The sequence below is a fragment of the Ipomoea nil genome, unplaced genomic scaffold (assembly GCF_001879475.1).
Source record: "Ipomoea nil cultivar Tokyo-kokei standard unplaced genomic scaffold, Asagao_1.1 scaffold0980, whole genome shotgun sequence".
NCBI lineage: Eukaryota > Viridiplantae > Streptophyta > Magnoliopsida > Solanales > Convolvulaceae > Ipomoea > Ipomoea nil.
The window spans coordinates 1,237,466-1,255,076 of record NW_017617408.1 but is presented as its reverse complement, the minus strand read 5'-3'; the positions used below and the strand labels follow the sequence as shown (position 1 = coordinate 1,255,076).

Here is a 17,611-nt window from a genome sequence, read left to right as displayed (position 1 = left end):
CAAATTCTATACATTTCTATCAATAAAATATGCTTCAATTTTCTTTGATCAAATATCACATTTTAGTCATGCTTTCATAATAAATCATATTCTCAAATGATCATGCTTCTCTACTCAATACAAAAATAACCTCAGATCACTTAGCCAAGCATTTCTCATAGACAGTGAACTTAACATATATATACTGTGTAGCAAATCATTCAATAGATTCATCATAACATACTCATTTTTTATCCAAATTCAACGAAGTCAAATCCAAAACGTGCGTCGAGACGATCCCGAGGTACCGAGCCACAAGGGCCCATGACACCTGGCCCGAAACGACACGTAGCTGAGCCACAAGGGCCCGGCCACTGCACAAAAACTCCTCACATTAATACTCAGGGACCTGGGGCAGGACTCCACATGAGGCGCCCCATGTGTCCCGTTACATTGTCGGGCCTAGGCAACGGCCCTCTCCTAGGGCCATGCCCTAGGCCCGGGTAACCCCAGCTCTAGCCGGCGGCGGCCTACCTGATGGGCCACAGCTAGGGGTAAATTATGCTGTGCATCCGTATGCACCAAGCATGGTGCATACGGATGCAAAAACGACGTCATTTTTATAAAACGCGCGTCTCCCCTTTAAAAAAAAAATAGGTTCGAAACTATAATTCCATAATCGATGAACTATAATCCATAATCGATGAACTATAATTTCATAATTGATGAACTATAATTCCATAATCTAATCTATGAACTAAAATTTTCAGAATGAATGAACTAAAATTCCAGAATCTATGAACTAAAATTTCAGAATCGATGAACTATAATTCCAGAATCGATGAACTATAGTTCCATAATCGATGAACTATAATTCCATAATCCATGAACTAAAATTCCATAATGAATGAACAAAATAATGTTGTTACTAGGAATCGAACCTGAATTTTTTTTTTTAAAGGGGAGACGCGCGTTTTTAATAAAACGACGTCGTTTTTGCATCTGTATGCACCATGCATGGTGCATACAGATGCACAGCATAACTATTCACAGCTAGGGCCGCTGGTCTGATCTGGTGCACACTGTGTGTGCACTAGATGGGCATTCCATCTGCAAAATTTAAGCCAAACATGTCCAAAATAGTCTCAACAACTCAAGGACAAATACTAGATCACTTTCAAGTATAAACACAACAAAATCTTAAAATTTCTACTCATTTTTACTCAGTATCAAAGGCTTCACAGAGCCAAAATCAAAGAGGGAGTCCATGGGGTTATACCTCTTGAAGCTTCTTCTTCTTGTATGGATCTCTACCTCCTCTCTACTCAAACACCACCTCCTTCACCACCTAAACATCTCAAACACAAGTCAAGACTAAGAAACCTCAGAGATTGAAAGCTAAGAGAAGAGGAAACCTTAAGATGGATGGAAAATGAATGGAGAAAGCTTACTTCAATGCTTCTTTCTTCTATCAGACAAAGGCTTTGGAGAGGCAAGGTTGGAGATCAAAGAATAACAATTGGATAGTGTTGTTTATATAGGGTGCAAAACCCTAGGTAAAAGACAAATGATTGGAAAAACTTGGCTAGAATAAGTTCTCAGGCAATGCTTCTTGGAGTGATATGGTTCACCTAGCATCATGGACCAAGGGCTAGAAATGCTATTTTAAATACTTTGGGGTTGAAAATGAATTTTCTCAAAAAGTTTTCTAGATGAATTTTCTCAAAAAGTTTTCCCAAGTACCAATTGAACGAAGAAAACTGCAAGGTTAATTTGTTGGTGTCGTGATCTTCCACCTACCATTATCACCAAAAAGATCCATGCGCTGATGGAAAGTAGAGTCCAGACAGACTGAGAGATTCCGCGATCAAGGGGTCGGTAAGTGTGTGATCCGTTGCGCAGTCGGTGTTAGTCACGATTAAACTCCAAATCAGCAGCGATCAACTAACGGGCATCATTAATAATACCATTATCTGGAGCATGCGGGCTTCCCCCTTTTAAGGGCAATATTCTGTTGCTAATCGTCACCCTCCAGCAGCCTCTGTATAATGTCATCGGCTCCGACACCAACTTGCTATTGCCGAGAGTTCAAACCATACGCCGCGTCATCCAGGCATGGTGCGTCGACCGGATTCCGACGCCCAAGATGCCTCTCAGTGAGGTTTATGCTGTGAAACTTCTCCAGGACCACAGTCGCCGATCCCATGTGCCAAAAAACCTATGGAGATCGTCCGAGTCCCAATTTGAGCAGTAGAAACCCGCCGGCGAATGCTCTGAGCTCCCACGCTCCAGTTCGTTTGATAACGAGGGAAGGGATGTCATTATCATCAAATATCATTTCATGTACTGAATCGCCGAGTCGATGGAATCCGCCGAGTTCGCGTGAGCCCTTCTTGCGCTGACATTCCTCTTGCCGACTGCATGCCTCTCAGTCGGCTGAAGTCTCCACCGGATTGGCGTCTGACTCCAAGAACAGCGAAGCATATCCGAATATGTTCGCCGAGTGGTTCCCCGCACAGCCAGGCGACCGGCGAGCTTCAAAAGCACGAGAAAAGCTTGTTTCGTGAGATTCGGGTTCTTCCATTTTTTCTAATTAAGAAGCTCGGACGCTTCGCTTTCCATGGCGATCTAAAGTTATTACACAAATCTTCCGTTTACATATATGAGGCATTCATTATCATTCCCCCGAGTCCACCTTGCTTCGCAACGGAAGGCATGCGTCCCGTCGGCTAGCATACAGTCGGTTGCGACTGAGTCCCCCGACTATCTCCGGCGAGTATCAATGCCGGCGAGTACTCGTCCGTGTCCGATTAAGGCGCTCAGTCAAAGCACCGCAAGTTTAACAAAGAAGCGACTCGAACTCGAACGATGAGAATGAAGCCGACCGCTCACCTACTGCCTCCCCACTCGTTCCATCACGGTTCCACCGTTTCCTTATACGCTACTTCTCGTCGCGACCGTTGCCGATTAAGGAGCATCTCGAACATCAAAATGGGAGTAATCTGTTACCGCCATGTAGCGGTCGGAGAAATCATAGTTATCCGACCACAAAGCACTGAGGGACTCAGATTGGAACTGCAATTGCTGATCCCGTAGTCGAGTTCTGCTCCCACGGTCGAAGGCAATGCACGATGGAGAACGGTGAATCCCGCGAAGTCTACACGAACCTTGACACTTTTAGGAAAAGATACGACAAGGAATGATCTCCACCTATAATCAAGCTCAAGAACCAACTACCACACTGTTTACAAACTGATGAAAGAAAATGATCACTCCTACGAAGAGTCTAGGCAGTTGAGAAAGCAGATACAACATATCCCCTTGTCTTGTGAAGCAGGTTGACGGCTATTAGACTCGGAAGGCAATAGATTATCATGGAGTTCAGAATGAAGCGCTAAGTTTTCGGATTATTGTAGCGAAAAATAGGCCACTCGGCAGTTAACAAGGACATAGTGGGAGGAATCGGTTACATCATCGGAGTCAGCAATCAGAGGGTCGATTGCGGGGCAGAGTGATCAAATTCCAAGTCAGTCGGGAAGCAGTCGGCATGGAGAGCTTCCCAGTTAACATAGCAAAACAGCAAACGGCCATCCAAGCCAAGATCGCCGAGACCGCAAAGTCCGCCGAATCCACGTTGCGCCAACTTCTTTCGCTTTGTGTACCTGTATCACGACTTGATCAGACTCGTGACACGGAGTCGGCATCGATGGTGACAAAGCTCCCAACGGGCAGGGAAGCCCTCGACGAAAAACACTCGGCAAAGGAAAAGGTCGGCATTCGAGTAAGTGTTCATGGTGACCTTCGTATTTCCCGCCCGATTCACACCATTGTTCTCTGGCACGTTTTTGCACCTGTATGCATCGCATGAATGGCTTTATATTTAAAAAAGGGGGTATACTGGCATCATATCAAAGAATCTACATCTAATTTGGAGACTTCTAATAGGAGTACCGCGCATACAGTGCGTGACTCAGGCATGAAGATTTTCGCATCGAAATTCCCTATCTTTTATTCTTGTATGTTCTCGTTTTCCGCGCCTTGCCTTATTACAGCAAGTGCCATGGAATTACTGAAGACTTTGAAAAATGACAAATACCTGGCACGCAAATTGGGGACGAAAGAGATGAGGATACGTCTACTTTATATTCAAAGTGCATGGAATTGAAGTATATTGGGCAAAGACAAGTTGAAGGCCAAAATTTTTGTGAGTAAGCCTGCAGGCAGTACGTGGCTGTGACAACTTTGGCAAGGAGACAAGGAAAGTACATTTTTTGACAATTATATTCGAAGATCCTTGAACTTCCATGCGTAATTAAATGGTACGTAGCAATCAGTAAAGAAGACAGGCAGATTCAGAGCCGACTCCAAGAGTCTGGCGGGGTATTATCCCTTATGGGAGTTTGGAGGATGGATTCTTCTACATATGGCGAGCTTAATTTCCAGTCACATGTGCTGCACAATATACTTGGGTATATTCTGGGCGTGGCAAGGAAATGCGTTCCAAAATTTACTTGCGCATAGAATGTCTCATCTACAAGGGGCTATATAAAGGGAAGGAAAAGTAAAGCTACAACCAAGAGTCGCTTGAGTTGGTAAAAGAACCAAGAGTCCGAGAAGTTTACCTGAAGAAGAAGAATCGTAGCAGGAGTCGCCTCGAGCAGGGACTCGGCGAGAGAAAAAGAAAAGAAACAAGGGCCAGGACCCTTAGAAAAGCCAAAAGAGTCACCTCGACTGAGGGACTTGGCGAGTATGTAAAGAAACAACGGGGCACTGACCCTAAACCGTTTCTAAGAAAAGAAAAAGCCTAAGGGGTCGCCTCGACTGAGGGACTCGGTGAGAAAAGATAGGAAACAAGGGCCCAGACCCTTAGTCGTTTCCGAGAAAAAGCCAAAAGGAGTCGCCTCGACTGAGGGACTCGGCGAGTATGTAAAGAAACAACGGGGCACTGACCCTAAACCGTTTCTAAGAAAAGAAAAAGCCTAAGGGGTCGCCTCGACTGAGGGACTCGGCGAGAAAAGATAGGAAACAAGGGCCCAGACCCTTAGTCGTTTTCGAGAAAAAGCCAAAAGGAGTCGCCTCGACTGAGGGACTCGGCGAGTATGTAAAGAAACAACGGGGCACTGAACCTAAACCGTTTCTAAGAAAAGAAAAAGCCTAAGGGGTCGCCTCGACTGAGGGACTCGGTGAGAAAAGATAGGAAACAAGGGCCCAGACCCTTAGTCGTTTCCGAGAAAAAGCCTACAGGAGTCGCCCCGACTGAGGGACTCGGCGAGTATAGAAAGAAACGACGTGACACTGACTCTAAACTGTTTCTAAGATAGAAAAAGCCAAAAGGGGTCGCCTCGACTGAGGGACTCGGCGAGAAAAGATAGGAAACAAGGGCCCAGACCCTTAGTCGTTTCCGAGAAAAAGCCAAAAGGAGTCGCCTCGACTGAGGGACTCGGCGAGAAAAGAGAAAAGAAACAAGGGTTCCGACCCTTAGACGTTTCTAGGAGAAAAAAGAAAAGAAACAAGGGTTCCGACCCATAGACGTTTCTAGAAGAAAAGAGAAAAGAAACAAGGGTTCAGACCCTTAGATGTTTTAGAGAAAAAGAAGAAAGAAACCAGGGTTCCGACCCTTAGACATTTCTTAAATGGAAAAGAAGCTATCACCGAAGAGTCGCCTCGACTGAGGGACTCGGCGAATAAAGAAGAAATCGAGGGTCCGAACCCTTAGAAGTTTATTAGAGAAAGAAAAAGTTACAGCCGAGATTCAATTCGCCAGCTAAAGAAAAAAGGGGCTCGAAGCCAGAGGGTCACATCCACTGAAGCAGTCGGTCATATGGCAGACGAAGAGAAGTCATGAGGATGGAGTCGTGTGGAATCTTGAATAAAGAGTCGGCAAAAATCGAGGGAGCTAATAAAGGGAATTTTGAGGCAAGACAATATACTTTTCCATGCCCTGCTAAGCGCGAGACATAGAAAAGTGAGGGACTAGTTGATGGGGTGTGAACCCCGTGGGCTCGGGGCCCAAGAAAAAAAAGAGATCAAGCCCAAAAGAAATACGAGCCAAACCGAGGAGTCGGCTCGACCCGGAGTCGGCTCGACCCGGAAGTCGGCACAAGTGGGAGGTCGGCCTAAACTAGCCGTTAACCCATTCACTACCCTATTAAACTCCTAATTACCTACCTCATTACTATCCCATCACTACCCAACTTAATTATCATAACCCCCCAAAGTAAATATCCTATTCAAGCTACCTCATCCTAACCCCCAATTTAATACCCATAATTCCTACTAAATACCCCCCCCCCCCCCCCCCAACGTCTCTAAACCCATTTAGCTATAAAAGGGGGTAGGCAGCAAGATCAAAGGGGAGCTTCATCATGGAAAAGACACCACTCCACATCACAAAATAAAGGATACTCCTCCCACGCCAATCATTCATTCACACATGAGAGCACTCTTCCTATACTACTCTCCCAAGCACTCTTCCTACACACTTGAAGACTACTACCACTCTCACACAACTACTCTCCCAAATACTACCACTCACTATTCTTTCATCACCAAGAAGGCTTCATCACTCTCCCAAAGAAGATGCACTCTTCCACAACCACTCTCCATTCATCCAAGCAAGAAGACCACATGAAGAAGACTCCATATGGGAAGACTCCACCACTCTTCCACGCGTCAAGAAGCCTACTCTATCTCAATGTACCAAGTGTAGCTCCCTCCTCACACAATATATCCATATTACATGTACAAAATAGCCCTACAATATGTACAAAAACACCTACAAAATACATAGTGGATTTAGGCTTGGCACCGCCCAAAAAGGCCCGTGGTTTTCCTTTCGGTTTCCACGTCAAAATCATCGAGCCCATATTATTTTAGCAAGCTTTTTATTGAAAGGTGTATCCTCCAGCTAAAGGTTGTGTTGGACCTCCTTGGGCCCGAAAACCCAAAAACCATCAAGGTTCATATGCACAAAATTAAAAAGTTCATATGTTTAATTGCAACATTTTAAAGTTCATGGCATAATTACTTGTAGGTATAAAATTCAATGGCCAATTTGATCATTTTCCTTCTTTCATTTGTTATTTGCAAATTAATTGATCCTATTATGAACTAATCTACTATAAAAAGTAATATTTTTTGTGAAAGTATAAAAAGTAACTTTAAATGGTAAAAGAAATTGGCAGGTATTAAAATTATAACCAGTACGTGTAGCGTTAATGCGTTATATTTTGTTAATTTCACATCTTCTTTTTTTTTTTTTTTGGTCTATTGACGGGTTGGAATTATTAATTAAAATGCCCATACCCCTTAGCTTTCAATTGTTAGAAAATGACATAAAAGACAAAGACATAGTAGAAATTGTCTAATTATCAAAATTACCAGATATTATATATATTATGAAAAGATAAATAGACATCTAAAATCACATACAGATATAAAGAATGATGTGTATAAGGGACAATCCTAGGTAAATTGGTTGGGTAGTTAGTTTGGTAATTATAAATTTTTAAATTTGATTATATGTGGTCTATTGACCTTATTGATTTGAACTAATTAGTTATGGACAATCTAAACTGATTTACTTTTTTATAGTGCTTTGCAGGCTAGGATCACAAGATGGATTTTACTCAAAGTGTCTCCATAGGGAGTTAAACTTCCTTGTGGTCATTTGCCATTTAAGTTCACAAGTCAAATTTCACTCTAAGTGCTTCCATAGGAAGTCAAACTTCCTTATGGTCCTTTGTCGATTTGATTCACAAGGCAATCACAACTTCCACCAATAGTTAATCGCAGGGCCGTATTTTAAGTTTTGGTGGCCCTGTTCTAGTAAATAAATGTGGCCCTACCAAAATCATAATTTTTAAAACTAATACATGCAAGTTTCGAACCTTTGACCTCCAAGTTAAAATACAATAAATACACATTCTTACCATCTCTTCATAAAACCTTTAAAGTTTAATTAAAAACTTTTTAATTTTTATTTTTAAACTAGCTAGGTAAAAATTAAATATTGAACCTCTAAATTTTGGGGCCCCTCTAAAATTGGGGGCCCTGTGCGGTAGCCCAGCTTGCACAGCCTAAAATCCGGCCCTGGTTAATCGTGTAACAGGGTCGGTGCATGTAGTAACATTTATCCAAACACATTCCTTTTTTTTTTTTTTTTTTTTTGTATTTATACATTTTTTCAATTTAAATTTATTTTTATATTTTTTACCAAATAAATTAATTTATAAAAAATATATTATTAAAAAGTTTAATAGAGATCTTTTGAATGGAGCGCACACATATAATAATAATAATAATAATAATAATAATAATAATAATAATAATAATAATAATAATAAATATATTAGTTTACTATAATATTTATGTACATTAAGATTTATTTTTATGAACATATAGAATGAATGAACAGTATGAACATATATATATATATATATATATATATATATATATATATGTATGTATGTATGTATGTATGTATGTATGTATGTATGTATGTATGTATGTATGTATGTATGTATGTATGTATGTATGTATGTATGTACATTTAGTTTAGTGTTTATAGACATTAAAGTTTAAGTTTGTGGATATATAAAATAAATATTATGAACATAACATAGAATGAATGTTATTAAATATGATGTGTCTGTAACATAATATTTATGTACATTAAACTTTATTTTTATGAATATGTAGAAAGCATATTATGAACCTACTATAGAGTTAATGGAAATACATGCATATGATTTATATTTTTATGGACATTAAGGTTTAATTTTATGAACATACAAAACAACTATTATGAACGTAGTACATGATGGTATATTAAATAGGAGTAAGAGTCAAATAGGCTATCGAACTATACACAAAAATGTAATTAGATCATTGAACTCAAAAAACATGCAATTGGGTCCCGGAATAACACAAAATGATGCAGTTGAACCAAAAGTGACATGTTTACAGTGGCGGATCCAGAAAATCATCTGAGTATAGGCGAATATTAAATGACATTTGAAATGTCAATGACAAAATAGCAAACAACCATAATAAGGTTAAAATACAAAATATATTATAAATTACAATATATTTATGAGAAAATATGAAACATAATCAATTAGATAAAATAATTTGAATAACAATATATTTATAAACACTTTTAAATTTTAATTTCTTTTAGTTAGATCGATTTTTCTAAATTAATTCGAATACAATAAAGTATATTATAAACTTGTATACTACATTAATTAAATGATTTATAAAAACTAGACTAAAAGAGCATTTAATTTGTTAATTAAATGATTCATAAAACGTAGACTAAAAATATTTAATTTATCTTGTGAAGAAATGAAAGAGAGAAGATAATTAAAAATGTTGCTAATGAGATTTAAATCCATGACATAAGCCTTTTAAAACATAAAATTTAGAGTTCAACCAACTAAGCTAGTCAAATTATTGATATTTTCAACATAAATATAGATTTTATATAATATTTCATGCTATATATTTATACATATACATACATATATATAAGGGGTTGGGGTTGGGGTGGGGGAGTGGGGGCAGCTGCCCCACACTAAGTCCGCCCATGCATGTTTACCTATTAATTTGCTGACGTGGATGTTATAATATTAAAATAATAATTTTTTATTTTATTTTAATAATTTTAAATAAAACAAAAAAAAATACTAATTGTTGTCATCGGAATCCTTCTCCACCTCCACGAAAACCTTAAATAAAACTATACGTCTCCATCTCCACCTTATTTTTTGAGTTCAATGATCTAATTGCATTTTCGTGTCTAGTTCAATGGCCTATTTGACCCTTAACTTATTCCTATTAAATATATGATACACTAGTTAACCCTTAATAGAAAACGATGTCGCTTTGGATCAGAGTACACGATATATTTTGCCAAACTTCCATAGAGTACGTGGACTGCCATAAAAATTATTATGATTATTATTTTGAGAAAAACACATCCATTCATTAGTTCTTATCCAAACTTAGAACATTATGAAGTCAAGAAGGTGATCACATAACTCCATGCAACTTAACTAAGAAACAGACTCTCGAATCAAGATATGGGTAATCTAATTCGCCTTAGCAAATGTAAAATAAAATATGAGTAAAATACATTATTATTTCTTTAATACCCAATAAAAACAAGTCGGAAGAACTCCAATTGTTAACGTTGAGGCCTTGTATAACTTGTAGACAATCCATTTCTATTTGCACAAAGTCAAAGTCTCTATTCTTAATCCAACTCAGAGCTTCTCGTACAGCAAGAGTCTCAGTCTCTTTAGAATTGAATTATATATCTCTCTCCATAGAGTGCTTCTAGCTGTAATGAAGTTCTCATTTTCATTCCAGAACATAAAGCCAAATCTCATTCCACCCCTCTCTTTTTGGACATTAAGCTTTAGCCACTTAGCAAGAGGTTTAGACCATTTCTCAATAGGAAAAACATGAGACAATGGGTTTGAGTCTCTCACTGCAACAATCGTTTAATTTAAAAACATAATAAGTCTCAATTAAAGTTATATCCATCATTTATGTCCATGTTTTTAATGCTAATCATTTTGTACATTGTACTTTTAGAGTTGTACTATATACTTTTTTGGACAAAATACCCCTACCGTTATAACTTTCGTTATCTTTTCATTATTGTTACCATGCACATGCATTCACCATATATTTTCTTATATTCTTTAATTATAATAATATTTGTAGACATTACATATTGGATTATTATAATAAATAAATTTGATTTCATATAGATTTTAATTAGTATGGATTTATTAGTTATTTTAAAAAATATAAATATTGGGCATATGTTTTTGCGCATCGCGCATAGAAAAGACTATTCACTGAGATAAGTCTTAACGTTCCCAATCAATATTGGAAACAGGTAGAGTGAGATTATTCCACTCTATGTTCAAACTAGGTAAGTAACCATTACTATTGGCTCATTATTGCAACAGAAATTTGTAAGAATAAAGCTTAAGCGGATCAGTTTACGCAAAGGAATTGTGTCAATCAAACCGAAAATTTGGCCTCCTGTTTTGTCAACATAATAATTTGTGTTTGGATAAACCCAAAGAATTCAAGCTCAATTATATTTTGAGATGAAAACTCGCCATCCAAAATCCAAACACGTCATTTTCAGTATATCAGAATTGAAGTCCAGGACCTACACCGCTACACTATACAGGATTTCCAGGTTAAGAAAATAAATAAATAAATATTTCATGTATCTAATCGTATTATGACATCCTATAACAACTCAGCAGTCCATCAATTCTCAAATCTCTACTGATTTGTTTTTTCTCTTGTCATTTTTGAATAATAGAGAATTTTTACAATATCAATGTCATGTTCAATCACTTTATTATAAACAGATAATTTTATCAAAAAAAATATATAATATCAGAATATCTATTCGGTTGATCAACAACAATACTGATCAAAATGTGATATGCAATAACTATGTCTAGTAAAGAGCATTATTATTTTATGTAATGAGAGAAACTTATTACAATCACTATTTAAATGTGTATATTGGGTAAATTTTATTTTAATCACATTAAAGGTAAAGTGTATTAAGAAGTTTTGGTACGAAAGACTTGATTGATAAAGTGTTGACAATATTAAAATTATTTTTAATACTACCTGATTGTACTAGTACTAGTATAATTGAGAGTCATTTCAATAAATACTTGGTACAATCACGAATTGTACCTAATATTATTAAAATGATTTATAAGAACATGTCCAAGGGAGAAGGTAAAACGGCAAAAACATGGCATATTTCGTCTCCCGTGGAAACGAAAAAAGGGTAAAATTTTGTTGATGGTGAATAGAGTTGTGCCAAATATGGCGCATTTCAAAAGGGTTCATCTAAACCATTCTTACTTTAATTTTTTTTTTTATTTATTCACGTATTGTCCTTCTTTTTTTTTTTGTTTTTTTTTTTATCCTTTATTTTATTTTTATGTATTTATATATTTTTTAAATACTTATACATAAGTTTTATATTATTAAACATAAATTATATTATTTGAAAGGATTTATTAAACCGATTATATTTTAATTAATATTAAATATAGATTAATTAAAAATTAAATTACATAAAACAAAATTAAAATGATTACATTCAAAATTAAATTGTACTAAAATATAGTACGGAGTATTATTTACATCACAAATTATATTTTATACAGAGTGTTAAACTAATTAAATTCAAACTAATAAACTTTTAAATTTTGAGAAATCAAATTATTTTAATAGAGAATAACATTTGGTGTGATGAGTTAGAGATGAATAAAATTTTGTATGAGAATATTCTTTTTTATGTGATATTTAGTATAAATTTTTGGTATTTTGATTTAAATTGGGATGGTGATAAAGGTTTTTTCCTGTGCAAATGAAAATCATTTTATTAAAGGATTTGTGGTTTACTATATGACATATGGACTACCAGGAATGCAGCAGTATGGGAGGGTTTTTTGTCATACCCGAGAACACTTTTATGTGGTAGTGCAGTTAGGTGGGAGGCGTGGAAGGAAAATTGTCACCATCATGTCCGAAACCCGCCAGTACAGCCAGTACAACCGGAACCGGATCCCTATTCATCATCTGGTGTAATCTGTTTTGTAGATGCAGGTTTTCATGGGCCACAGCATGCACCCTCGTATGGATTCATTATATATGATGCGGATGGATCTTTTATGGCAGCGGCGAATCGCCCGTTATCTTGTGGCATCCTGTCTTGGCAGAGGCATTGGCAATGTGTGAAGCTTTATCATGGTTGAAAGACAATGGTTATACTGCAGTCACTTTATGCTTAGATAGTTTGGTTTTAGTTTCAAATTTAGGACAAGCTAGTTCTTTTCGTTCTTATCTTGGTTTTGTATTGCTATCTTGTAATCGTTTACTTACTTTCATGACGAACCCTGTGGTGAAACATGTTAGCAGGGATGCAAATCGGGCAGCTCATGCTTTAGCTAAGCATGTAAGCGTAACTTTGGCGCGTTCTGTTTGGAGGGATGATCCTCCTCCCTTTCTTTTGCCTAGTATGGCTAATATAATCTTATTCGGTTGGCTTTCAAAAAAATTATATCATGTACAATCATCATTACAGCTCTTTTTTATAATATTAGGTACAATGATTTTCAATAATATTTGATAAAAAAAAAAAAAAGATTCTATTACAGTGTACTATCTATTTAATATACTTTATATATTAGTTGTAGCCCAAAAAATCAATACCCCACCACTGAGAACAACAACAACAAATTTAATTTTCAACCCTTCACATATATTAAGAAAAAAAAAAGATTCATGCAATTAGACAACGAAAATTTATTGAAAGATTATCCAATAATAAAGAAAAGAAAATATGCCACATCATCATCTTAATTAGTTCTTTAGTATCGTTAATTATGCTTATCTGCATTGTCAACAATCTTAATAACATTTCTATAACTAGGCCGGACATTTGTCTAACGTTATCCAGAATCTTATTGCTTGTTAATCATTCTTAGTACTAAGTTTGTAAACCTTGAAATATGCTCATTATAAGTTTTCTCATTTAAGATCTTATCTGAACTCTAAAGCAATATATCTTTTGGGATATTTGTTTCGTGACTTGTAATAAACTTATTTTTATTTCATTTTGAATAATGATATTCAGATAAAAAATTTACAATGGCACATATATAGCTGCAAGAGTATCATTTTGTTATGTCACGAGTAGGGATGTAATTCAATTGAATAGAGTCTGAATAATCAAAATAATAAACTTGGCTCGGTTTATTTATTTATTTATGAGCTCAAAATTGATCAAATTCTAACATTTTGATATAAGTTCACACACACATATCGTGCACTTTTTAGTATAATATATTGTTTATGTTGTTCGAGTTGAGTATTAAAATGCCTAAAATTGGATTGATTTGTTATTCAAATTATTCGTGTGTTCGAATTTCACTCTATGTGTAATCAAATACAATTTGAATATTTATCTTTTAATTGGTCCGACCCATTGCGAACGAGAATTACTCTGAATATAATATAAGTTTAAAAGTACCTCCTATAATTAGAGTCTACTCATGACATGCACGTTGTATTCTATTCTAACAAAAAAGGAATATAATAAAATTTGAACCTTTATCAATTTAAATCCAAGTAGTTATTGTTCTCAAAATGTTGAATCCCCAACTCAAGGGTCCCTTACATCCCGACCCGTCATAGTATATAGAAGGATGCAAATCATGGTACCTCAGTTGAACACAGAGACTAAACTTTTGTTTATGCGCACACTCTCACACTGTTGCGGGTGAGACTCGATCCTGAGTTATTATTTCCAAACTTCACATCTGTGATCAACTGAGTTGTTTATACGGATTAAATTGAAGTAATTATGAGTAATTTAAGTCGTTTACACCGTAATTGATGAGTTACATTTGATTAGACGCCCTTGTACCGTTATGTAGCTGAAAATTAAAGAGGCTGTGAAAGTTTATATGTGACTGTGAAGGTAAGGTTAAATTCTATCCACTGCAATTTGACTCGTAGCGGATCTGGTGGATAGCGGAGGGTTTAGATTGAGGGCCGCCCTTAGATATTTTAACCCAACCATGGTTAGTTAAGCACTTAACCATGGTTAAATCGCCTGTTTATATTCGCTTCTCGCCTGCGCTTCCATGGTGCGAGGAGTTGAGAACAAAAAAAGACTAATAACAGTGAGGAGTTGTGAAAAAATGATGATGATGATCAGACAGTCTACTCATCCACATCAAACGGTGCAGGTCCCACCTTGGGATTTTCTAGACGATCCAACGGCTGATATCCACTCTTCTTTTCCATGGGGGGGCTCTAACGGCGGCAATGCCAGCGCCGTCAGTCCTGACTCTGGGTTCGACGCCTTGACGGCGCTGCAGCGTTACCTTCCGTCGAATGTGAACGACGTCGTTCCGGACTCCGACGAGCTTGACGTTCCTGTCGACGCGTTCTCGTCCGATCAGTTCCGTATGTATGAGTTCAAGGTGAGGAAGTGCGCGCGCGGGAGGTCGCATGACTGGACTGAGTGCCCGTTCGCGCATCCCGGCGAGAAGGCTCGCCGCCGGGACCCCCGGAAGTTTCACTATTCCGGGACGGCGTGCCCGGAGTTCAGGAAAGGGCAGTGTAAGAACGGCGACGCGTGTGAGTACGCGCACGGCGTGTTCGAGTGCTGGCTCCACCCGGCGCGTTACCGCACGCAGCCCTGCAAGGATGGGACCCAGTGCCGCCGCCGTGTCTGTTTCTTCGCTCACACTCCCGATCAGCTCCGGGTTCTTCCTCAGGCGAGTCCCAGGAGCCACCACGCCGCCGCCGAGCCGTACGACTCCTACGACGGCTCGCCCAGCCGCCGCGCCGGATTCGATTCTCTCTTCAATAAGGCCGCGTTTGGCTCCTACTCTCCTCCGCTTTCCCCCCAGTCCGAATCTCCCCCCATGTCCCCCAGCGCCTCCATGAGTCTCAACTCAGTGAGCGGACTCGTTGAGTCGATGCGCAACATGCATATTGGGAAGGGCAGAATGGGTATGGGCATGAGCATGAGCATGAGCCCACCATCCTGGGGTCTCCAACTCGGGTCGCCCCGCAGCCCCTCCACGCTCCGACCCGCATTCATGAGCCTCCCAACCACTCCTACCCAAGCTCCGACCCGATCCGGACCCGGCGTCTTCGACCTCTGGGAGACTTCCTGCGAAGAAGAACCGGTAATGGAGAGAGTGGAATCCGGAAGAGACCTTCGGGCAAGAATGTACGCCAGATTGAGCAAGGAAAACTCGCTGAAATGAACCGGGTCAAGTCGGGTTATCGGATCGGTAGCCTTTTGGATCCATATTTTGCTTCTGACTCTTGTGTGGATATTGTGTTTGACTCAAGATTTATTCAAGATTACGCTTGTAAATAGCGGGAGATTAGGAGTGCTAATCTCTATTTTCTGCGCTGCTTAATTTCGAGGTAGAAAAAAAATGGAAAAAAACTTGCATATTTTGTATATTTTTATAAAAAATTTCCTCTTTATGGCTGCCGATCATTTCCAACTTGTATCTAAATTTGGTAATTTCAAGAATCATTTCCCCTAAAAGCTTTAAATTCTATCCACATAGTACTGTTCAGTGTTTTTAAAAAATTTAAACACTGTAATGTTAAATAAATGTTTTCGGATGGCACCTCCGTGGTTTTTCGTGTGAGAAGATTCATCACAGGATCGAACTCTCTTAGTAAGATATTGACTCTTTAGGTTGTAATAAATAGAGAAAGTATAGAAAATATACTATCTAATAGAGTTAATAGTATTAAAAAAAATATTTTCTTGTTGAAAATATTTTATTCTTTTTCAATATAAAAGGTAATGCCAATGAATGGAAAGAAAGGCCATAGCTAGGGAAGATGCTTAAATTATTGTTGATGGTAGAAATTTTTTTGATGTTATACATTATTATAATTGATAATTGATTATTTAATTTATTGGAGTAACAAGTCACTTTAAATATTTCTAATGGTTTTTAGTGACATAATAGTAAACTTTCTTTTATATTTATTAAATGTATATGAATTGAACAGTTTCAATCTTGTCCACACTTTACTCCTAAGTTGGATTGGTCCGGTGTGAGCGGAAATTAATTTGATTATAGTAGGAGTTTTAAGTATGTTTCTTACAGTTACGATCTCCTCAAGATAACTTGTGGTAAAAAAAAAAAAAAATACTTTTGGTATACGGGAGAAAATTAAAAAAAAAAAAATTGTTTTAAAAAAATCAATATTTTTTATCATATAAATAGAGAGTAAAATTTATGTGATGTATAAAAATAAATATACTATAACACTTTAAGGAAATGATTGGTTAAGTTATATAATATAGTTAATGTTATATTTATTTAGGAATATAAGATTTTCATACTTGGTTTGTGTTATTTTTTATTAAGTAACATAGCTAATAAGTTAATCTTGATTAATTTGACTAAATATGGTTGATTTGACTGGTCAATAAGTTATTTTAAGTGTTTGGTAAAATGGTTTATTACATTAGCTTATTGCGGCAATAAACCAAAATTTGAAAAGCAAATCAAAATCTGAAAAGTTAAGAAGAGTAGAGTTCTTTTGTTACCTGTTTGGACTTAATTATGAAATGACCATTTTACATTTTTCATCCCTAGTATTAATATCTCTTGATGTTGTTCATCTGCCTTACCCTTTTTGTTTGTTTTTTTTGTAACAAAAATAATAATTTTCTTTTTGATTTCACTCATAATAATAACCATAATAATAATAATAATTATTATTATAATAAATAAATAAAAGCTATAAAAGTAATTTAAGAGTTAATAAATTAGCACAATATGAGTGTGTCCTTTTAGGTCATTTCACATACAATATTTTAAAAGTAAAAAACTAATTTATCAATTTTTTTTTTACAACTAGCTAATACTATCAGCTAGTCAAATTAGCTAACCTAATCAACTAACTTAACCAGTAATTAGCTATCAATTACTTCCTTCATCCCATTTTATATGTTTAGTTCAGTTAACGAAGTTTGATTGAAGTTATTTTTAATCTAATTTTTTCATAATATTAAATT

At 36.9% G+C, this 17,611-nt stretch overlaps 1 protein-coding gene across 1 annotated transcript; it reads left to right on the top strand.

The window, feature by feature from the left end:
* Positions 1–14,648: 14,648 nt before the first annotated feature.
* On the top strand, positions 14,649–16,117 carry LOC109179908 (zinc finger CCCH domain-containing protein 20-like). The gene has a single exon (XM_019329387.1). It carries the CDS (start codon positions 14,688–14,690, stop codon positions 15,822–15,824), a length of 1,137 nt encoding a protein of 378 aa, XP_019184932.1. The 5' UTR covers positions 14,649–14,687; the 3' UTR covers positions 15,825–16,117.
* The last annotated feature ends 1,494 nt before the right edge of the window (positions 16,118–17,611 follow it).